This window comes from Oryza glaberrima, chromosome 11 (assembly GCF_000147395.1).
Source record: "Oryza glaberrima chromosome 11, OglaRS2, whole genome shotgun sequence".
NCBI lineage: Eukaryota > Viridiplantae > Streptophyta > Magnoliopsida > Poales > Poaceae > Oryza > Oryza glaberrima.
The window spans coordinates 21055496-21079275 of NC_068336.1; the positions used below are offsets into that span (position 1 = coordinate 21055496).

The 23780-nt window shown below is 38.9% G+C and overlaps 2 protein-coding genes and 1 pseudogene across 2 annotated transcripts; 2 read left to right on the plus strand and 1 right to left on the minus strand.

Annotated features, from left to right (window-relative positions):
* The first annotated feature begins 224 nt into the window (after positions 1–224).
* On the plus strand, positions 225–6667 carry LOC127754808 (disease resistance protein RGA5-like; annotated as a pseudogene).
* Positions 6668–7471: 804 nt separating this feature from the next.
* LOC127754969 (disease resistance protein RGA5-like) lies at positions 7472–16818 on the plus strand. The gene is made up of 6 exons (XM_052280579.1): positions 7472–7592; positions 9044–9156; positions 9352–10288; positions 11484–13413; positions 13623–13733; positions 16400–16818. The coding sequence occupies exons 3-6, from the start codon at positions 9474–9476 to the stop codon at positions 16454–16456; spliced, it is 2913 nt and encodes a 970-aa protein (XP_052136539.1). The 5' UTR covers positions 7472–7592; positions 9044–9156; positions 9352–9473; the 3' UTR covers positions 16457–16818.
* Positions 16819–18261: 1443 nt separating this feature from the next.
* LOC127755036 (GDP-mannose 3,5-epimerase 2) lies at positions 18262–22940 on the minus strand. The gene is made up of 7 exons (XM_052280668.1): positions 22784–22940; positions 21461–21856; positions 20341–20434; positions 20117–20246; positions 19907–20039; positions 18813–19020; positions 18262–18709 (listed from the first exon to the last, which is right to left on the minus strand). The coding sequence occupies exons 2-7, from the start codon at positions 21853–21855 to the stop codon at positions 18554–18556; spliced, it is 1116 nt and encodes a 371-aa protein (XP_052136628.1). The 5' UTR covers position 21856; positions 22784–22940; the 3' UTR covers positions 18262–18553.
* Between the last annotated feature and the right edge of the window lie 840 nt (positions 22941–23780).

Consider the following 23780-nt stretch of genomic DNA (forward strand, 5'->3'; position numbering starts at 1 on the left):
ATGGGCATTGAGAAATGTAAATATTAATGAATCGCTTGTTTACGAGGAATGACTAGTAGCATGTTTAAATGGATGATAAGTAGAATTACTTATCATTGTTCTGTGTGTCAAGATGAAATATGACTATCAAAAGTAGATGGAGGGAGTATTATATTTTGAGACGGAGGAAGTAATAGAATCGTCCATGCCTTCATGTCTCCTCTCCCATCCACACATTTCTGAGTAAGAGTAGTCCATGCCACCTCCACAGAACTGAGCAAGTGAGCAGTACAAGCTCTGCCGCCATGTATCACCAGCAGCCCCCAGCCGTTGAGTCTCCTCCCTCCCCGTGTTGAGCCAAGAGCTGCGAGGGGAGATCGGTCCTCTACTTCATAGGTAAGATCAGCTGGCCCCTCTCGAGTCTCGCCAAAAATTCGTAGAATTTAGTTTCCACATAAACAGTCGTACAATTTCTCTTCTTTCTTTTTCTATGAAGCCCAGTTTGTGGGTGAAAACCACTTTTGTGCTTTGTTTGGCATATCTGCAAGAACATATATATCAATTGTGTTAGAGAATATAGAAAGAGTCATACTTGATACCGTTGTGTTATGGTAGAATATGATTAAGTTTTATCTTATCTCTCCGAGAGAATCTCTAAAAGAGTGTCTATTTAATTTTTGGCTCTCTCAATATCCATATTTTCATTGCACTCGAACGAAAAACAGACAATATGCCACTATTTTCATGTGGTTTCAAACAAAATTACATCCACTAGATGCACCCGATAAAATGTTACTGTAAGATATTTTGCCACTTTACAAAGCTTTAGCTATTTTCTTTTCTTTTCAACTCATTTTCTTTTCACCATGCACTTAAAATGACCGAAATGCCCTTGGCTCCTCCTAAACAAATCAGCTCTATCTGTCCTCTCTTTGTACCAACCCAGGCATCAACAGCCTGTATGCATCAAAATTAAATAGCAGGCCAGACATAAGAACATCAAACTCAATCCAGTGAAGTTCACAAACCATTCAAGGCAAAATCTAGTGCATACACAAACTTGCTACAAATTGTTCAACCGAGTTCATATACAAACCATTCAACGCATAATTCAGTACATAGACAAATTGTTCCTCATTACCCGCTCTTGACGCCTTCTTGGTCACCGATGCCGTCTTCCTGTTTGGCCAATGGAGACAGGGAGAGGAAGAGTGGAGTGCAGGGGAGGGCTGAACTGACGGCACCCATGCATGCTCCTAGGCTTGCTCCCCTCATGGCAGACAGTGTTAGAAACGGCAACTGAGTGAGTGAGAAATGCTGGAGAGAGAGAGGGAGTGGGAGTGGGAGAGGGGAGTACGGGGAGGCACCGAGCCGGCCGGCGACCGATGAGGAGGCAGCGAGCGGTGCTAGAGGAGCAGCGAGCGAGGGCAGGCATCTCTGTGGAGGCGGTGAGCAAAGGAAGAGTGTCACTGGAATTGGATTGAGAGATGGCATCAATCTGATCTGTTTAGGAGGAGCCAAGGACATTTCAGTCATTTCACGTGCATGAGAGAAACGAAAATGAATTGAAAAGAAAATAATTAAAATTTCTGCAACTCTCTAATGTGGCAAAATATCTAGCACAACTACTCAGGCAGATCGTCAGCAACATTGCGCCGGTGGCTGACGGAGCTTGGCAATAGGCGGAGTAGGAGGCCGAGAGGCAATGGTGATGTTTAGGAGGGTGGGAGGCAATGGATGAGTGTGGTGGAAGGTAGGGCGTGGTCTGCCATGGGACACATCGAGCAGAGCTTGGTGCTATGGCAACGTAGGTGTGGACGCAACTCGAGCCGGAGGTGACGATAGTACGGATGACAGGTGGAGCTTAGGGCATTGTTGCTCTATGCCTGTGCTGCTCATCTAGGTTGCGTAGCTATAAAGGATGAGGCTTTGGCTAGGAGGCAGATCCACAGATCTAAGGATGGCATTGCAGAGTGAGGAAATTTTGGTGTGTTGTGGTCTAGAAGAAGCCCCTGAGCTTTGATGAAGAGAGCATAGGTTGCGATGCGGCATTAGGATAGCTCGTTTCCACTGTAGAGGGCGGCGATGCATTGAGGAGTTAGGACCCGTGGATGCTCAATGGAGTAGGCTGGCCAAGTTTGGTCGAGGAGGTAGGGGGACATTTGACCAGCCCGATTTTAATATGTTCTAGGATATGCTTTAATATGTTGCAGGATATTCTTATCCCGCTTTTATATGTTTCACATCCCCTTCATAGCTAGAAGGATCATGTCTTTATGCCTTTTAAGATTTGATGTGTTTTATGGTAATTATATTCAAATACCCATAGTTCATAACGACAATGTGAGGATATTTTATAGATATTGAATATTTCATTTTATACTTCCTAAAGAAAACATAATCATTGCTTCAGGATGCAATGATTTCCCAAGCTTAAACCCCTATGCTTCCTCGGTCATCCATGCGTCTATATTGTGTTCTCCTATACAACTCCACTTGTCATTAGTCATGCACTGTTCTTTTTTTAGAGGGAGTATATTAGATCAATGGATAGTTCTTGTAATGTGGGTAGAAGATCACACCAGCCAGAATGTGGATGAGCAAAACATCGGGACAATAGATACGTTAACAATGCTTTGTAAAATGTGTATCATTAAGTGAAAAGTGGCTATAGCCTTGGTCTATTTGCAACTTTATTCTTTATACATAGTTCAAAGTAAAATCTACTCTGTTGCTTAATAATATTTTTTAAACAGAATCTTATTATAGGTTTAGCACAGAGGTTTCCATTTTGTAGTTGCGGTCCTATCGATGGCCTAGCAAGCAGGGCTGCCAGCATGTTGAAGAGGTTTTTTTTTTTCTCTATGTTTGCTAAACATGGAGAGCTATATAGCCCCTCTTCTAGAGATACTCTAAGATTGCTTAAGATCCAAGCCATATAGGATAGTACGACATCTACATGAATGTTTTAGCTTCTTTCCGTAGTTTTTTTTTTCTCTAAAGGGGCATAGAATCTCAATCAGTTACTAATTGTGGAGATTGTATTAGGCTTCCTAATCAGGTATCATGATATGTTCATAAATGCGACCCATATCTTCATCAATCATCATCATTAAAAGAAAAGGGAAAGGTGTGAATCATCCAAAATGGAGTTTGCCACTGGGGCAATAGGCACTCTCCTCCCCAAGCTAGGCAAACTACTTAGTGAGGAGTATAACTTGCAGAAAAATGTGAAGGAGGGAATCAAGTTCCTCAAGATTGAGCTCGAGAGCATGCAACTTGCCCTTAAGAAGATCTCAAATGTGCCACTAGACCAGCTTGATGAGCAAGTCAAGATCTGGGCTAGGGACGTTAGGGAGTTGTCCTACAGCATCGAGGACATCATTGACACCTTCATGCTACGGGCAGATGACCTTGATCAATCCAAGAAAAACATATTCACATGGTTAATCAATAAGTGCCACAAATTGTCTGAAGTAAAGATCCAGCATAAAATAGCCAAGGACATCAAGGATGTCAAGATCCAAGTCAAGGAGGTGATGGAACGACGGGATAGGTATAGGCTTGATGGTGTTGTTGCTAATCCTCCAACGATTGTCGATCCTCGCATATTGGCACTTTACGAGAATGTTACAAATCTTGTTGGCATTGACAAGACAAGTGATGATCTAATCAAGAGGTTGTTTGAGGGGGACGATGAGTCCAAGAAGAAGCTTAAGTTAATATCCATAGTTGGAATTGGAGGATTGGGTAAAACAACCCTTGCAAAGGCAGTGTTTGAGAGTCTTAAAATGCAATTTGAGTGTGCTGCTTTGATTCCCGTGGGTCAGAAACCTGACATCAAGAAAGTTTTCAAGGACATCCTTATTGAACTTAACAAGTACAACTATATGAAATTCGATACAATGGCACTAAGTGAAAGATATCTAATTGATGAGCTCCGAGAATATCTTCACAAGAGGAGGTATGTACTCAATGCCCACCAAATTGATCGATTGTTAATTAACCATAATAAGTGTTTTTTGAATGATTTTTTCCATTAGAATGATTTCAATATTAGCTATTGGTTGTGATAGTTGAGATTAAGTAAATCTGCATTAGGTATGTATATCATCAATGTTTCATGTGAAACTAAACCCCACAATCAACTCGCCATCACACTCATGCCTCGCTACTATGGGTCTAAATCTCTTTGCCACGGAGATTAAATTATTGTATCAATAATGATGGGTTTAACCCCTTTGTCAAGTAACATGTTGATGATTTTCTTATGCCTCTTGGATCTCTAATGTTTGTAGGCTTCTTGATTATGCATTGATTGTTTTACTAATGAATATCCGTTGTATTCCAATGCACATAGGTATTTGATTGTTATTGATGACATATGGGAGACATCAACATGGAAAATGATTAAATGTGCTTTAGTTGATAGTAATTGTGGAAGTAGAGTAATCACAACAACTCGTATTTCTCAAGTTGCTGAAGAAGTTGGTAATATTTACCTAATGGAACCACTTTCTGCTGACAATTCAAAAAAGTTATTCTACAATAGAATGTTTGGTGCTCAATGCAAAGGTCGAGAGGGTAATCAACAAGCCGAGGCAACTAAAAAGATTTTACAAAAATGTGGTGGTGTACCATTGTCTATAATTACAATAGCTTGTTTGTTAGTTAATAAACTAGTGGAAGACTGGTCCAAAGTATACAACTCTATCGGTTTTGGGCTTGAAGATCGAAATGAAGCAGTCCAAAACACAAGGAAGATATTGTCTTATAGCTACTATGAATTGCCTTCACATCTGAAGACTTGTCTGTTGCACCTAAGCATATTTCCAGAAGATTGTTGGATTGAGAAAAAAATCTTTGATATGGATATGGATAGCCGAAGGATTTGTCCATGAGGAACATGGGAATAATATATATGAGGTAGGTGAGAGTTACTTCACCGAGCTTATAAATAAAGGCATGATCCAGCCGATGGGCTATGACATTTACAGTGACACGTTTGATGGTTGTCGTGTCCATGACATGGTCCTAGACCTCATCCGCATTTTGACAAATGTAGAAAACTTTGTAAAAGTATTGGACAAACCATATGATGAGCACAACTTGTCTTTGCAGATCAGTATAGTCCGCAGGATAGCATTGCACAAGAGTAGCAACCTAGAAAAAAGCCATAACCTGGCTGCTAGCATGCCACAACTGAGATCATTCAATGCCATTAAGTGTTCCATTAGTTTGATGCCCCTACTTACAAGCTTCCAGGTCCTACGTGTGCTAGTACTGGAACATTGCGATATCACGGGAAGTTGTCACCTGAAGCATCTAGGGAAGCTACATCAGTTGAGGTACCTAGGACTAAGATACACATGTGTTGATTACCTACCAACAGAAATTGGTGCCCTTGTGCAACTTCAGGCACTTGACGTAAGGAACACAGGCTTGGCAGCACTACCTGCAAGTGTTGGCAAGCTAAACAAGCTAATGCGCCTATGCGTCGACAGAGAGACGAGAGTTCTTGCCAGTGTTGGGAATCTAACGTCCCTGCAAGAGCTATCTTTGGGCCTTGTATCGATCGATATCTGCTCAAACTTCGCTGTGGAGGTGCGCAAACTGTCAGACTTAAGGATCCTCAAGATTAGTTGGCTTGGTGAGACAGACAAGGGCTTGCTAAAAGCCTTGGTGGAGTCTCTATGTAGCTTGCAGAGAATCCAGCATCTGGAGATTTTGTTTGGCTCGTGGCTCCTTGTAAGCCACTGGGAAGGCTGGGAGCCCCCACGGCAACTCCACAAGTTTTGTATGGATGGCCTCCATGTCTTCTTGCCTCGGTTGCCATCATGGGTGAACTCCATGTGCGTCCCACACCTCTCCTATCTCGAACTCCAAGTGCTGGCCATGGAGCCGCAGGACCTAGACGTCCTAGCGAGGATGCAAAAGCTCCGGTTCCTCCACGTGTACCTCAACACAAAATTTTCATGGACCGTCGCCGGTGGCGGGTTGTTTCCTAACCTGAGATACTGATGCACAAACATAATGCTCACATTTCTACAGGGTGCCATGCCAATGGTCAAGCATGTTGAATTATGCGTACCAGCATCCAGGGATAGTGTGACCAAGGAGGTTGGCTTGGGAAACCTCCCTCTGCTCGATGTAGTCTCGGTATTGCTCGACTGCGAGAGTGCCACAGGCAGGGTGGTGGAGGAAGTGGAGGCAGCATTGAGGAGAGAGGTTAACGCGCACCCTAACAATCCCACCATTCAAGTTAACTGGTTTACGCACCTAAGGTTTGTTTAGTTAACCATGAATAATTCATTGATTACCTAGTCAATTTACACATTTGCCTTCTCAGTTTGTAGCTTTTTTCAGTCCTCAATTGACACCCACCGTCCCCTTCCTCATTTTCAATTTCAGGAGAAGATGGTTTTAATAAATCAAGTGTTACTGCAGCTTAAATTAAACATTTTTGTAAGGAAAACAGTAGCAACAGGGGGGAGGAGAACTGCAGGGATAATCTTGGTGGCAGCCTGCTCTCCGGTTGCATGAAGATGACATGAGGACCAGCCTCCTCCGGTAGACTTGGGCGCCAGAACAGGATGATTATGTAGTGTGTTGACTATTATTTTGCTCTCAATATTTATCCGCGAGATTCATATGTTCAGTATTTTAATAATATTAGAATAATATTAATATTACTCCTAATTGTTTGTATTTCTGCTGTGCGCGTTTGCCAAATCTTCTTAGGCTGCATTCAAGACCATCAGTTAGAAACATTTATGTCTAGTACGGAAAATAGAATAACTCATTAGTAATATGATTAATTAAATATTAGTTAAAAATTTAAATATCTTTTAAAGTAACTTTTCTATATAAATCTTTTAGAAAAAAACATCGTTTAGCTTGGGAAACATGCATAAGAAAAACAAGGGAGAGTAGAGATTGGGAGAAGGAAGAGCCGAATACAATTAACCTTAGTTAGTAGGGTAATTTTACCCTATACCAAACTGCAGTTATCACGTTTTTTAATATAAATTCGGTACCTTCAGATACTCCATATCTCTTGTACCAAAATATTTAATATAAATTAAATATATGTATCTATAAGTACCTTCTAAAGGATCGGGAAATTTCTCTAATAACTCTACAATTAATACAAACCGAGCCGGCCAGTCTAGTATGATGAATGCATGATTGGCTAGCTAGTTTCATTTTGAAAGTTAGAACCCGAACTGGTGTTTTTCTCACTCTGTTTTAGAAAACGAATAAACGTGTCCAACGCGTGGTGACGTGTCTCCAAGTCTTTGAAACAACAGATGTAAGCAGCCTTAAAAAAAAATATGGACACATCACCCATGCGACCCGTGCAAATGCTTAAACAAAGTTATCAGTGAATAAATACGCTGTCAGTCAACCAACAGCTGCCAACTGCATGAGACGATGGAGAGTTCACATTGGCCAAAATCAAAATAAAAACAAACAGATGAAGAGATCTCAATTTGCCTCCATGACCGCTACCTCCAAGCTTCACTAGGGGAGGGAGAGAGAGAGAGAGAGGGATGAGAAGCCATGCATCCACCTGATGATGATCAGCCTCTCCCTCTGCTTTGATTTGCAAGGTCAGTTGCATACCTTCCCTCAATTCAGATTTCTAGAAAATGGGGAGCTTTGGGATTTGTTTTGATTTTGGGAGTTTAATTTGCTGCGATTTTTTTTATGGCCTGAGACTTGGAGATATGGAGTCAGTTTATTACTAGTAGTAAGGAAGTACCTGAGTACTAGACTTCTTAGTATGCTAGCCAGGGGCGGAAGCCAGGATTTTGAGCCACCAGGGTCATGACTTACCCTATTACTTATCTTATCCTGTGTTTATGGACTCTAATATTGCTAGCTGAAATGTGTTTCTGTCATCTTAGAGTTGCAGTACAGTGATTGTGGGTTCGTACTGATGATAATTTAAAATATTGATTGCAGCCTTCAAGTGATTAATTAGGACTGGTTAAACCAGACCAGACACTAGAGACCTGAGTTTGTCATCCTTTCTTTTTCTAATAAACTAGAAAAAATGCCCGTGCATTACAGCGGGTGAAGACTATTTTAGTTTTATTATTATTGTTATACGATTTAGCTAGGGTGAAAATCATTGTGGGAATTTACTTGGATATTTTTTTTTAGAAAATCATGAGTTGTAATTAGGAGTCCGACTCTTATCTCAAGTTAGCATGCGAGTTTTTTTTAAATGATTTCTTATACAACTTCTTTTGTATTTTCAAAAGCGTCCCAAGTTATCATGCAAGTATTTTTAAAGAGATTTCTTACCAGACGTCTTTTGTATTTCCTAAAGCAAACAAACTTAAAACTGACTCAAACACATATCTGTATTTCCAAAAGTGAATGAGCTTAAAAACCGACTCAAACACGGATGACCTACCAAAGTATCGACAAAAACATCTTCAATTTTTATAATAGTAGAGATAGAGATATAGAGAGAGATGTGGCACCTTCTACACTCTGCCTCCAAAATACGGATTAGTCCAGCTTACCATGTAAAGTCAGACCTCATAAACATAATATCACCATATCCTCACTTTCGTATTCGCTTCGCATAGACGAGTTTAACTATGATATAGTTATAGTTGAAGCGTCAAAAATTACAAGCTAGCCCTCACAAACAACCACTGCAACTACTTCTGGGTCATAAGTCTTAACTACACCACTACTAATTGGCTAGGGCCTAGGGTAAACTGAGTATAATGCATGAAGGCCAGCTTAGAAGCGATTGACCCAAACCATGTGTCAACCTTTTACTTGAAGCGAGGATGGAAGTGTAAACTGAGTATAACGTGTATGTGGTCCTTCTCTATTTGGTGTGATGCACTAATCAGATATTGCAGACGGAGTGTTACAAAAAAAAAATTCAAGTTTGTGTCATGTGTAAAAATGCTAGTATATGACTATTGTGCATTCTTAAATATTATTAAAAATTGCATTTAGGTCATTGAGTAAAAAAGGAGACAAAACCAAAATATGCACATAGCTGATGTTTTGCATATGCTTTTTATTTTACCAGGGTTTGCTGGGATATAAGGTGAAGCTATCTGAGGCAATTACTGCAAAAGAGACTGTGCAAGAAGCTGTGTGGTAGTGAATGCAGGCATCATCACCCCACTTCACACTTTTTGGGTACTCTTTTGGTTAAATAAGTTTTGTAGACTTGTAGGTGAACATTCTGTTCGGTGTTAGGCACCTGCAGGAACATCCAAAACATCTGCAGAAATTGGGGCAATTCATTTGATCCTAAAACATTGCTGCTATTTACTGAAATTGAGTTAGTTCAGCTGAAAATTTTTCCCTTCTTACATACTTTTCTTTTACCAGGACTTGAAGGGAAACTATAGTGAGTCAATTACTACAAATAGGATTGTGAAAGCAACTGACTTGTCGTCAATCTATGCCTCGTCATCGTAACAACAGAGAGGGAAAGGAGGGAACTATCAAGTATGGAGTTTGCCACAGGGGCAATAGGAACACTCCTTCCCAAGCTGGCCGAGCTATTGAAGGAGGAGTATGACTTGCAAAAGAGTGTGAAGGAAGGGATCAAGTTCCTCATGGCTGAGCTTGAGAGCATGCAACCTGCCCTTAAGAAGGTCTCAAATATTCCGCTAGACCAGCTTGATGAGCAAGTCAAGATCTGGTCTAGGGAAGTTAGGGAGTTGTCCTATAACATCGAGGATATCATCGATACTTTCATGTTGCATGCTGATGTAGTTGAGCCAACCAACAAACATAACTTCACATGGTTTATCAATAAGTGTCATAGGTTAGCCCAAGTAAAGATCCACCACAAAATAGCATGTGACATCAAAGATGTTAAGAGCCAAGTCAAGGAGGTGATGGAGCGACGTGATAGGTACATGATTGACAATATTGCCGCTAAGACTCCAACAGTTATTGACCCTCGCATATTGTCATTGTATGAGAAGGCCACCAATCTTGTTGGCATTGACAAGGCAAGTAATGATATAATCAAGAGGTTGTTCGTGGAGGATGAGGCATCCAAGATGCTCAAGATGGTCTCTATTGTTGGATTCGGGGGATTGGGCAAGACAACTCTTGCCAAAGCAGTGTTTGATACGCTTAAAGTGCAATTTGACTGTATCGGTTTTGTTCCAGCCGGTCAGAACCCTGACATCAAGAAAGTTCTCAAGGATATCCTGATTGAACTTAACAAGCACAAGTACAAGGAACTCAATGCATCAGCACTAAGTGAAAAACATCTCATTGATGAGCTCCGAGAATATCTTGACAACAAGAGGTACGTGTGTTGTGCCACCAAATCCTGATGGAAAATTCTATAGTGATCTCACATTAATGTTGACCACTAATTCCATTAGATCTTATTAAATCTAAGGGCCAAATATCTTTTACCACCTAGGAGATGTCATGAAAAGAATATTAGTGCCAAGGGTAATAATGACGATCACAAACTATAACAAGAAAAGTTCAGGAGAAGAATAATAAGAGTAATCACTATCATTTAGAGTATGCTAACTGCATTCAGCACACAAATAAAGTAATAACAATGAGTATTGTTTATGAACTGGCCGTGCTATTTGTTTTCTCATTTGACATTAATTGAAACGGAATTTTAAAGGGATGCATCTAGTTGTGTCAAACCAAAAGAATAATTGATAGAATTTTTTATTGTAATATAAAACTTCTAACGGCATGCAGTTTATTTTTATTTGAACAGTTTTAGTTAATTTGGTATATATTATATGTGTTTTGATGAATCAAGCTAGATATTTTTATTTGGCATGTTACAAAATTTTGAAATTAAAACATTATCTTCAGAATTATGTGTTATTTTAAATTTTGTGATGGTTTGAGTGCATTTGTATATATCATATACATTACGCGCATAAAAATGGCTTTTTTATGCGATAGATGTATACATTTCTGCACAAAAAATTATAGAATTATCCAATAAATCGCTATGGAAAGAAAAGATATGCCAATTTAATATATCTGTGTTTTAGGCATCACTTAATGAGTGGGCAGTGCTGTTCTTGCTTCTTCTTTTTTTTTTTTACTTTTTGTTAGGTAAAACTGAACATTAATAAATAAAAGGCACAATTTTAATTTTGCTCTTACCTCGATAGTCAATAGTGCAGTAAGACAGTGCCGCAAAATAGCTTGTGTGTACATTTTCTGCATATGCTGATGACTATTTTGTTTGCTATCAACAGAGTGTTTTAAACAGAATGGACTCAAAGTTCAAATATATTACATAATCATTTTGGGTACTCCGATTCAATTCGAAACAGAAAATGAAATTGCATGAGTACACCACACAATAAATTTAATCTATTCATGGAGCAGCACAATGAGTCAATGATGATTGCTGATGCCATTTTGGATCCTCGACTCTGTATATTAGCTTCTTAATTTTACAAATATATTCTTGATTGTTTCACTAATTCATGCCCTTTCTATTACCATGAGGATAGATACTTGATTGTGATTGATGACATATGGGAGGCATCAACATGGAAAATTATTAAATGTGCTTTGGCGGATAGTAATTGTGGAAGTAAAGTAATTACAACAACTCGTATTTCTCAAGTTGCCAATGAAATTGCTGATGTTTATAACATGGCGCCGCTTTCTGATGACAACTCAAAGAAGTTATTCAACAACAGAATATTTGGTGCTAATTACAGAGATCCAAGTGATCATGAATTAGTTGCGGCAACCGAAAGGATATTAAAGAAATGTGGTGGCGTACCACTGTCTATAATTACAATAGCTAGTTTATTGGTTGATAAACCAGTGGAGGATTGGTCCAAGGTGTACGACTCTATTGGTTTTGGGCCTGAAGACCGTAATGAAGTAGTACAAAACACAAGGAAGATATTATCTTTCAGCTACTATGATTTGCCTTCATATCTAAAGACTTGTCTACTACACCTAAGTATATACCCAGAAGATCATCGTATCGAGAAGGAGTCTTTGATTTGGAAGTGGATAGGTGAAGGCTTTGTCCAAGAGGAACAAGGGAAGGGGTTGTTCGAGGTCGGTGAGAGATACTTCACTGAGCTTATAAATAAGAGCATGATCCAGCCAATTGAACACCACCTTTACCTTGGCACTGTGGATGGCTGCCATGTCCATGACATGGTGCTGGACCTTATCCGCCTCTTGGCAATAGAAGAAAACTTTGTAAAAGTGTTGGATAAAATGCGCGAGGAGCACAACTCATATGCACAGAGCACAACTGTCCATAGGGTAGCATTGCACAAGAGTTGGAACCAAGATAACAAGAATAACCTAGCCACAAGCATGAAGCAGCTGAGGTCATTCAATGCCATAGAGTGCCCTATTATGGTGATGCCTCCACTTGCGAACTTCCAGGTTTTGCGCGTGCTAGCGCTGGAAAACTGTGTTTTCACGGGAGGTTGTCAACTCAAGCATCTTGGGAAGCTACTACAACTGAGGTACCTAGGACTAAGGCATACACATGTTGCCGATCTCCCAAAGGAAATAGGGAATCTTGTGCACCTGCAGGTACTGGATGTTAGACACACTGTCCTGAAGGTATTGCCGGCGACCATTCGCAAGCTAAGGAATCTAATGCGCCTACGCATTAATGGGAACAAGACGAGATTTCTGACCGGGCTTGGGAAGCTGACATCCCTACAAGAGTTGTCGCTAGGAGCTGTATCCGAAGACACCTGTCCAAACTTTTCCTTGGAACTATGCAAACTGATGGATCTGAGGATTCTCCAGATTGATTGGTACACAAAGACAGACAAGAACTCATTGGATGTTCTGATGGAGTGTCTTCTGACCTTGCGCAGGATCCAGAGCATACATATCTCTTTTGCTATCGATTTCAGTGAGACCCCTGTGATGACTGGCTGGGAAGGCTGGGAGCCCTCGCGACAGCTCCGCCTGCTGCACATCACTGGCGTCCGGCTGCCTCGGCTGCCAGTGTGGGTGAACTCCATGCGCATCCCACACCTCTCCATATTGGACCTTAGAGTGGTGACCATGGAACATCGGGACCTAGACGTCCTTGCGAGGATGCCGGAGCTCCGCTCCCTCCGTCTGGACATCACGAGGAGATTTCCATGGACGGTCGTCGCTGGTGACGGTTTGTTCCCAAACCTGAGATACTGCCGCATGGACATAGCGCTCACGTTTTTGCAAGGAGCAATGCCGATGCTCGTCAAGGTTGAACTGTACGTGTGGGTGGCCAAAGATGATGCTGCCAATGATGTTGGATTGGGGAACCTCCCTCTGCTCAATACCGTCCATATTTGGCTGCAATGTGGGGGTGCGACGGCCAAGCAGGTGGAGGAAGCGGAAGCAGCATGGAGGTGCGTCGCCCATGCTCACCCCAATCATCCTGCCATTCATGTGAACCGATTGGGAGAGGTACAATTGATTTCGCTAGTAATGATTAATTGATTGATTGATTAGTTAACTCTTCTAGCTACATGATTTCTCAGTTCTGATTCCTCCCCAAGACCCATAACTAGTCAGCTTCTTTAATACATTATCTAAAAAAATCAGCTTCTTTCTCAGTTAGCCCTTTTTTTTATATCGCCCAATTAGTATCATCAGTCTCTCAAATTCAATTTCAGTTACTGATGAAAAAAGACAAAGATGATGGTGATGATGAAGAGGAGATTTCAGGAACACACAAAGTTGACGGAAATGATGATGAGCAGGATATTTCAACTAGGGATCAAGAGGTATACAGCTATTGGTTTACCCACAGCATGCAAATATAATCTCATCCTTGCTGCATAACAAACTTATACTTATTTTAGACAATGGATAAATTAATTCCAACCTTTGCTTCAAAGAAGCTACAATCACTTATTACAAACTTTCTTCAACCGGGTATGTAAAGTATTACAAAGGATAGGTAAAGACAAACTAAAAACACACCAACAAAAGAGAGATAAATTCTAAGTAAGACGTAGTCCTATTAGAAAATCTTCATCCAAAGTTGGGAAAATCTGCATTACCGTAGATTTTGCAAGTAGGTTGCCTTGTAATGTTCCTTGTCTTCTTCACACCTTTATAGCTGGGATCAAAAGCAAAGCCAATAGGTTACCCTGAAAAGTACATGTATGTAAGATTGAATTGAAGCTTTGTCAAAACCATATCATTACTACTAAGCCATACAGTCCAATATAGTGCAGCAGATGCTCCCGCTAACATATGTTTTATTGGTTTTTATAATCGATACCAGCAAGTCAATTTCCAGACATATGGGAGAAATTCTCTGATTTAAAACAATTCTCAAAAGAAATTTAGAGAAGTGGCAATCAAAGAAACAATGTTGAATAGTTTCACACTACTACAAAAAGACAAATAGGTGTCGTCACTATAGGTGCCGAAACAGCTAAAACCGGCACTTATAATGCCTTTCCTGCCCATGCACCCGCCTCCATGCACCTATGATCATCATGCAAACAGAAGCAACATTTCCTACTAGCATTCCAATTCCGTCGTGCTAAATTATCTTTGGCCAGTGTTACCCTTTTAATAAACACCACGTAAAAATATTTATTTTAAGGGGCACCTTCAGTCTCTATGGGACCTTGCTTCTCTCTATATGACCATTGTTAATCAAAGCTAGGCACATTGAACGAACTGAAAAAGGAGCATTCTGATGTCAAATTCATCTTAAAGATATATTTGTCTTCATTCAATTGTACATGTACTGTTTTTTCAACTAAAGCATGCCAAAGAGCCAGATTCCGGCCTACTAATAATGCTCTGCGAAACAAAAATTAAGAGAAACAAAACCCAAGATTGTTACCACTGTTGCATTATTCGTACAAACAATGTTACAGTTGGATGGATATTGTTCCCTAAAAGAAAAGTTATAACTCTATCTATCTCCCCAAAATCTAACATATTTCCCATCATTAACCATAAAATTACCCGAGCTTAAAAACCTATGTTTTACTTTCATATGTCCCGGTCAGAAGTGAAAGCCTCCTGGTTTTCTCAGTCTAGGTGATAGTTTGATTCTTTAAATATTTTCTTCCTTATAAATTATGCAAAATGCCATCCTTGTTAATCCTTGAAAAGCCATTTGCGTAGAAGACATAGTTCTGCACATCCAAATTATGCATTCCAAGCCATCGTGTTTCTTTGGTTGACAAATTATATTTCATCTAGTCAATATGTTTTTCTTATTGCGACTATCACATTGTAAAAAAAATTATGAATCTATAGTGATCATATTTTTTTCAAGAATTACTCTAGGAATCTCGAAAAACAAGATCATAAACATAGCTAAACTGGTTAACATAGATTTAATTAGAACCAGTCTTCCTCCAACCGAGATTATCTTTCCAATTAGTAAGTTATTTTCTCTATCCTCTTCTCAATTGATTTCCAATCCTTATTACTTAGCGTCAAAATACCAAGCTACCTAAAAGAAAAATATCCTAATTAACATCAGAATAACCAGAATATATATATATCCTTGTGTTCTTTAGTCTGGCCCATAAAAATGAGTTCACTCTTACAAAAATTTATTTTGAACCAAAAAGCTTCTAAAAAACAGTAAATAACAACCTCATGTTTTTGGCTTTATTCAAATTGTAATCAATAAATATTATTGTATCATCTTGTAATCAATAAATATTATTGTATCATCAACATATTGCAAAATTGATAGATGAGAAACTGCATCCACGATTTGCCGATCTTCTTTAGCATGCTTAATTAGGATAGCTAACATATCAACTACTACTCCCTCCGTCCTAAAATATAGCAACCCAGTACTATTCTATGAATCGGAAGGTAGTATGTTTCTAATCTTATACTAGGTTGTTATATTTTGTGACGGATGAGGCATATATGTTAAAAAGAATTTGAGATGAAGTATTGCCTTGTCTCAAGATTCTTCTCTCTTTTTTTTGAAAATTAGTGCCAATCTAGTCATTAACTTTGATACCTACATGTCTCCCTTGATCATCCATTGGCACCATTTAAGAGAAAGGCCTTCCATTCTGAGGTTTGTAGTACAAATAACCATTTGACCTTATCATATGCCTTTTCAAAGTCAATCTTGAAAAATACTCTGTCATGTTTCTTTTTATATAACTCATGAATAGTTTATTGTAAAATCACTATTGGTTCCATTGGAAGGTATGAAACCCGTTTGGGTAGGACTAATTTTTTTTGAGCTACCCCAACAATCCAATTAATCGCAACCTTGGTAAAAATATTAAAACTCACCATATAATAAACAGATCAGCTTATATTGCTCAATCTTAAAAGCCTCTTTACATTTAGACAATAAAATAATTGTACCGAAATTTAAAGAGTACATAGGAAATAACCAAAGTTAAATATTATAATTAATTTACTTAACTACTGCTTTCTCTCGCAGTTCCAATCTGACAATGGTAGAGACAAAGAGGAAGAGGAGGCTGCACACCAATCTTGAACGCGCATGCATGCACTCCTCCTTTCATGCAATCTTCTCTTAATTTGTGAGACATTCCTATCGTCTTCGAAACATTCTTCAAATTTAATATCGCTATACGCAAACTTCTCTTAATTTCCGACTGTAATGAAACAAGTTTCTTTGGTGGTAACCTAATATTTTGGTTGTGTACTGTATGAAGACGAAGAAGATCCACCTCTCCTCTGGTAGACTTGAGCGCCAACAGCACCGGCTGTTCGCCTGTTCGACAACATTGGCTAGTTTTTCATAATATTTTCTTTTGTCATGTCTGGAGGATTTGTATAGTGTGTTTGCAAATGGATTGTACTATGTGCTTCGATGAGACAAAAATGTTGAGCAAATAAGCCATTACATAGGACATACTCTCTCCAGTTTTTAATCTTTGGCATCGTTGAATTTTAGATATACATTTGATCATTCGTCTTATTTAAAAAAATTTATGCAAATAAAAAATATAAGTCATGTTTAATGAAAAACAAATCACAATAAAATAAGTGATAATTAAGTTTGTTAATAAAACGAATGGTCAAACATATGTTCAAAACAGAAGTCGCATCGTGTGTAGCTTGGTTTCTTTTTACTTGTTTTCGTTTCTGTTTTGTGTAAAAGACTCAGTTTTTAGCTTTCTCAAAAAAAAGCAGGGTAATGAAAAGTTGTGCATCAAACATAAAACAGGATTGAAAACTATTTTGCACCATATTCTAGTTTTTCAAAAATATTTGTTTACCAGATTGAGTGGTTGGTTGAAACTTGAGAGTAATTTGTTTGAGATATGATGGATAATACGATCTTCCTAGATTTAGTGGGGTTTCATAAGTTTCACAAAGCTAAACAGATTCTATATACTAACCCACATCACAGCAGTCAAACATAAATTTATGGTGCATAATTGGTTTTGTAGATACATGGTTGGATTGAGGGTGCGCTCGTTTCAGTAGATAGGTTGGGCTGATTAGCCACACGTAAAACGAGAAATGTGATTAGCATATGATTAATTAAGTATTAATATATAATTTTTTGATAAATAAATTTGTTGGATTTTTTTAAACAACTTATTTATAAAAAGTTTTCGCACGAAATACACCGTTTAGCAGTTTGAAAAACGTGCTAACAGAAAACGAGGAGAATCTAATCCTATAAGCTGAAACGAGCGCACCTTGAATGATCCCATCCATGTTTTAGGGTAACACATGCAAGTAAAAGGTTAGGTGAGTGGATGACATGGCGGGATACATGTTTCCATAATAGTTCATGTAGACGCTACATGGATTTGGATCAGCTGCAGTCACAATAGTGACTGCAACTTAACCAGTAGCAGTAGTGCCATTGGATGTAAATTGGACGGCTCAGAAAATGGTGTAAAATAAGGCTACGTTCGGGAGGAACTCCACCTCCCCGCACGAAAAACGTGATGGTTTATTAATGTATAATTAATTAAGTATTAGCTAAATATACTTGAAAATAAATTAATATATTTTTTAAAACAACTTTCTTATAGAAAATATTTTGTAAAAACGCATCATTTAGCAGTTTAGGAAGCTCACGTAGTCGCGTGCGGAAAACAAGGAAAATGATTTGGAAAATGAGGGGGGAGAACATATCCTAAGGCCGTGTTTAGTTCCCCTCCACCAACTTCAAACTTCCAACTTTCCATCACATCAAAAACTTTCCTACACACATAAACTTCCAACTTTTTTTTCAAACTACCAACTTTCTTCAAACTTCCCACTTTTTCCACCAACTAAACACAGCCTAAGAATGCTTAACACAGCTCAGGCCACATATATCTTGAATTCATTCTTAATTCCATTGTTCTTGTGAAGTTTTTCCCCCCTGTAATGCTATACCATTATCACCCTCTTGTATATATATAAAAGCGGTTTACCCTCGTTTACAACACAAAGAAGTGAAAATTGCAGACTAGTAAACTTTGATCTTTCAGGAAGTGAGGTCCAAAACAGAATCAAGAAATTGTATAGATGGTGGTGGCTGGCAACCATCATATGGCATCTGAAAAATTCTGAAACCAGTAGCATTATATCATGATGATGCCTGTTTCCTGCCCAGGGTGAGAGCTCACTCCTTCCCATCAGCAGCACGGAGGGAGCCAAGCTGCACCGGCGCCTGAGTCTGCACAACCTTGGACGACCCGTAGGCCGACAAGTCGACGCCCTCGGCCTTCTCCTTCTCGAGCTGCTCCTTGATCCAGAAGTAGGTGATCCTCAGACCATCCTGCGCCGCAAGAATCAAGTTTCCGATGAATGATCAGAATGCATGAATTCGGGGCGATGAACTGATAGACAGATGGTTGCCTGAAAATCAGGGGTGGTAGTACCTTCAGCCTCATGGTTGGAGCCCATCCAAGCTTCTCTTTGATGAGCGTGTTGTCGGAGTTGCGACCGCGGACTCCCTCTGGGCCGGGGATGTGGTGGATGGGCAGCTGCTTGTTGTCAAAGCTGAGGACTATCTCAGCCATCTCGTTCATGCTGACCATTTCGTCGCTTCCAATGTTTACAGGCTCACGGAAATCGGACTTTGTCAACCTGAATGCATTTGGCAAAGTAATGACTTAGTCGACCACCCCAAATAAAAAAAAAACTGTAGACAAATTGGTATGTCTCTTTATATCACATGGTATGTTCCTTCAAGCAGACAGAGGGTGAAAAGGATAATTATTCAAGGCTCAGGTGGTGTTTAGATCCAGGGACTTAACTTTAGTCCCTGTCTTTAGACACTAATTTAGAGTATTAAATATAGACTACTTACAAAACTAATTACATAAATGAAAGCTAATTCACGAGACAAATTTTTTAAGCCTAATTAATCCATAATTAGAGAATGTTTACTGTAGCATCACATAGGCTAATCATGGATTAGTTAGGCTCAATAGATTCGTCTCGCGAATTAGTCCAAGATTATGGATGGGTTTTATTAATAGTCTACGTTTAATATTTATAATTAATATTCAAACATCCGATGTGATAGGGACTTAAAAGTTTTAGTCCCATGTAAACAGGGCCTCAAGAACAAAACGGTTAAAATTATTGACGAACAAATCAATGTGCTCCCAGTCTACTGGTCCTATGCACAAGCTACAGGGACCAACAGATTCTGTTTCTCATCCAATAAATTGCCTGTTGGACAACTGGTAATTAATAAAACTACGCAAAGAAGGAAGCGTTTCTCAAAATCTAAAATGCTCATCAAATAAGTATATCCATAACATTTAGAAAACTTCGAGAAGTTTAACAATCAACTGATACTTCTCTTGGAATTAATATACATGTAAACCTTCAATTATAATCTGAACATGACATGATCAAAGTAGTAAAAACAGATCTATGCAAAAATGTGCTTGATATTAAACTAAGATATGGAAATGCTGAATAACTGGATTGTGCATAGAAGAAATAAGATTGAAATGTTTACCTGAGGACACCCTCCACACATTCATCAATAAACGTGAAGGATCTAGTCTGAAGACCATCTCCCCACATCTCAAAACGGTCGGTGGAGGTTAGAGCTTTTCTGCAGAAAGCAGCAGGTGCCTTCTCCCTTCCACCTGTAGAGCCAATAAATTATTAGAACTTCTACAGTAACAATACCCAAGTTTTACTAGGTACCAGATATGTAGCTTACCCTTCCATGTTCCAAAGGGACCATAGATATTATGAAAGCGACCAACCCTACATTCAATGCCAAAATCCTTTGTGTAATGCTTGCACAGTTCCTCGGTAGCAAGTTTTTCCAAGCCATAGGCATCTTGAGGCTAAAAGGTAGTTACTGAAATCAGTGCTGTTTTAAAATAATAGTTAACATGTCAATTTGCAACAGAACATATATCAGTGGGAAAGTTTAGAAACCTCTGCAGGCCAAGCATCTGACTCCTTCAAGCTAACTACAGTGTCCAGCTGCTTAAATTCAGGGTAGATACAAGCACTTGAAGCATAAAAGAACCTACAAGGAAAAAAAATAACCAAAATGATGATTCTTCTGAGTTATGATAACATGACAAGATTGTTAAAGTAAATGCTCTGTTTTGAGGAATTCTAGGGTTCTACGTATGATCCATTCCTTTCATTTGCTTCCCAAATCATGCCAATCTATGAAAGCCAGGAAGCATAACAATGAAATTATAACAATGTATAGACTGAAAAAAGAAAAGAATACAGTCAACTCAACAAACTCGTTTTTTTTCTATCAAAGAGTTGAACACAATTCTCTGCAAAAGTAGTTTGTTTTGGAAACTACAACCAGTGAATACTATGTTTGAAGTGCAGTTTTGTTAACCAGGAGAGAAATGCAAGTTTTAGATAATATTTGAAAGATTCTAATATCTTCCTTGATCCCCAACAGTTCATAAAGCTCCTATAGGTGAAAAGTTTTCATAGAAACCCCCTATCTGCCTATCCCCCATAAGGGACATCCACTAATAAATGAAGGCACACCAAAAATCATCAATCAGCACCAACCACCAAGTAGAACTCTACTAATTTATGCTTTCCTCATTGAGGTCAATCCATGCCCGTTATGTTGATATACATTAATCTGCTATATGCAACCGCACTGCATAGAAATAGTAATACTTGTCCACACTTTCTCTTAACGTCATCAAACTTATCGTTTAGCAGGAAGCCCCTGATTGAAACTTTCCAATACAGGCCAGGTCAATCCAAGCTCAGTACGCATAGATTCTCTACGCGGCACACATTCCAATTCTAACACTTTTAAATTAATGATAACTAACATGTGGCATTCACTTCCCAAAGTTGCAGCTTCAGCCAAACACAAATTAATACATCGTATTAGCATATCAAATCAAATAGGTAGATGATTCCCGCCAAATACTATGTGGTGATTTCCATTTCTATGTTTTTCTGTAGAAAGGCTTTATATACCTTAACAGATCTTAGCATCCTATAGCTTCAATTGATGAAAAATAAAACATGGGATTTACAGAGCCAGCACCAGTTCAAAAGTTACCTTTTCACACCATTAATCCTAGCGGCCTCAAGCATGTTAAAGCTGATCATGGTATTGTTGTACATGATAACAGAGTGATTGGATTGAATGAATCCCATCCCTCCCATATCAGCGGCAAGGTTGAAAACATGATCAACCCCGGTGGTCACCTTGAGGCAGTTGTCCATCACCCTCAAGTCAACAAGATGGAACTCATGGCAGAACATTTCTTCAGTCATGTGCTCATTTTTCTTCCAGTCAGAAGCAATGATGTAGTGCCCCTCGCTCTTGAGGCGCCTCGCAATGTGGGACGCGATGAACCCGCCAGCTCCTGTAATCGAGATCCGCAGCTTCTCAAATGGCCAGTAAGGCTCCTTCTCCAGCTCCGCGTATGTGTACTCCTCATTGAGCGCCATTCTGCAGCAACACATATTCATCAAGCTTTAAGACGACGAACCGTTCAAGAGGTATACATTGTCCTTGCTGAGATTATAAACTTCTATAGCAAACAACCAATCTACTTCGGCTACCAAACAAAAGTTCTGATTGCCAAACATGTTTCTAGACACAGTCAAAGACGACCACTACTAAAATCACAGAATTTGATATGAAAAACCACAACAAGGATATGTTTTGACCATCTATATTCAATCAATAACACATGAATCAGCCAAACTTTGTAGTCAAAACCAAGTGCTGCCTTGCAACCCTTAAAGGACATGCGACTATTAAAGCTAAACCCCTAACTTAGCTCATACTAAATTGTACAAACTGCATCTGGCAGCAATCCCACACACACAATAATTCATCGAATACGAAGTTACGGAATGCCATGTGCGGTCTCCTCAATTTCAGGAAAAGATAGTAAGAAATGTGATCCCCCTGCTCCAATCCAACACCAAAGCAAGTAGGTCCCTTTTGGGGGGAGCAACATGATATGGAACGCAGTAGACGGTAGAAATGGATCCTTGGGCAAGTTTAATCCACAAAATCACAGATTAAAAGATAGAAATTTACAGCAGCTATCTCCAGCTTGGCTAATACTACTTGCTTCACTCCCCACCAACCAACCAAGCGTCCAAGCCTATCTAATCCTCTTCTCTTCCCCAAAACAAATCTGGAGTCTTTGGCCGAAAAAAAAAAAGAAAAATCCTAAAGCCACCGATCCAAAATGGCCAGGCCAAAATCGAACAAGCCAAGAACAGCAGAAATCCGGCGGATTAATAAACAAGAAAGAACCATTACCAATCCGTTCAATCAAATTCTTGGACCATGAACACAAGGGATGAATTAATACTAACCAATAAAAAGAACTTCTTTTTTCCGCGGGGATCGGGGCATTACCTGTCACAAGTCGCGGCGATGAGGCGTGGGAGCGAGATTTGGGGAGGGGAGGTAGATTCTTGCACACCCCCACAGGATCTCCTTTGCTTTTGTTCTTCCTCTTTATATAGAGGTTAGACTTGCATTCGAGAAGAACAGAGGAAGAGTTCGTTCATTTTGCATTTTTGACCCTCGATGGTTTGGGATTCACTTACTGGTCCCTGAGAATCTGAGATTTGTTTGACTTTAGTACGTTTCTTAGCCAGGATACAGCTTTCAAATTCTTTCCTAGCTAAGATCCAAAAACTTATGTACTACCTCAATCCTCAATTCCCCATAACATAGATATGCACGTATTTTAAGATTTAATTTTTAAAATTTTTATTTAATCATTATTATAATATAAATTGAATTTTATTTGATGAAAATAATTTCATTGAATTGACATTTAAATTTACAAAGTTATAGTACAAGGCTACAAGCCAAAGATTATTTTTGAAAATCGTACCAAATTTGACCGTGCCTTATATTGTAGGATAAAAGGAGTACCAAATTCCCATGGTTTACTTCATAAATGGTTTTTGCTAACAAATAAATTATTTCATATGATTTTTAGAGAATCAGCTCAATTCCTAGGAAATATTGAGGGAACAACTCTTGCATTTCAAACAAAGCTAAAAAAATATGAATTTTATGGGACGAGAAACTTACAGATTCTTTGACGTTTATGATATATATTTACTATTCCTATAAAAACTACTACCTCTGTTTCGAAATGTTTGACACCGTTGACTTTTTTAAACATGTTTGACCATTCATCTTATTAAAAAAATTAAGTAATTATTAATTCTTTTCCTATCATTTGATTCATTGTTAAATATATTTTTATACAGACATATAATTTTACATATTTCACAAAAGTTTTTGAATAAGACGAACGGTCAAACATGTGCTAAAAAGTCAACGGTGTCAAGCATTTCGAAACGGAGAGAGTACTTTCAAGTGACTTCATCCAAAC

What these genes read in the sequence shown, in the direction of transcription:
- LOC127754969 (XM_052280579.1), top strand. Translation starts at nt 9,474, where the DNA reads ATGGAGTTTGCCACAGGGGCAATAGGAACACTCCTTCCCAAGCTGGCC. An exon ending in GAATATCTTGACAACAAGAG is followed by an intron (nt 10,289 to 11,483) that starts GTACGTGTGTTG and finishes CCATGAGGATAG; the next exon opens with ATACTTGATTGTGATTGATG. An exon ending in ATGTGAACCGATTGGGAGAG is followed by an intron (nt 13,414 to 13,622) that starts GTACAATTGATT and finishes ATTCAATTTCAG; the next exon opens with TTACTGATGAAAAAAGACAA.
- LOC127755036 (XM_052280668.1), bottom strand. Translation starts at nt 21,855, where the DNA reads ATGGCGCTCAATGAGGAGTACACATACGCGGAGCTGGAGAAGGAGCCT. An exon ending in TCCCTTTGGAACATGGAAGG is followed by an intron (nt 20,040 to 20,116) that starts GTAAGCTACATA and finishes TTGGCTCTACAG; the next exon opens with GTGGAAGGGAGAAGGCACCT. An exon ending in TGTGTGGAGGGTGTCCTCAG is followed by an intron (nt 19,021 to 19,906) that starts GTAAACATTTCA and finishes AAATGCATTCAG; the next exon opens with GTTGACAAAGTCCGATTTCC.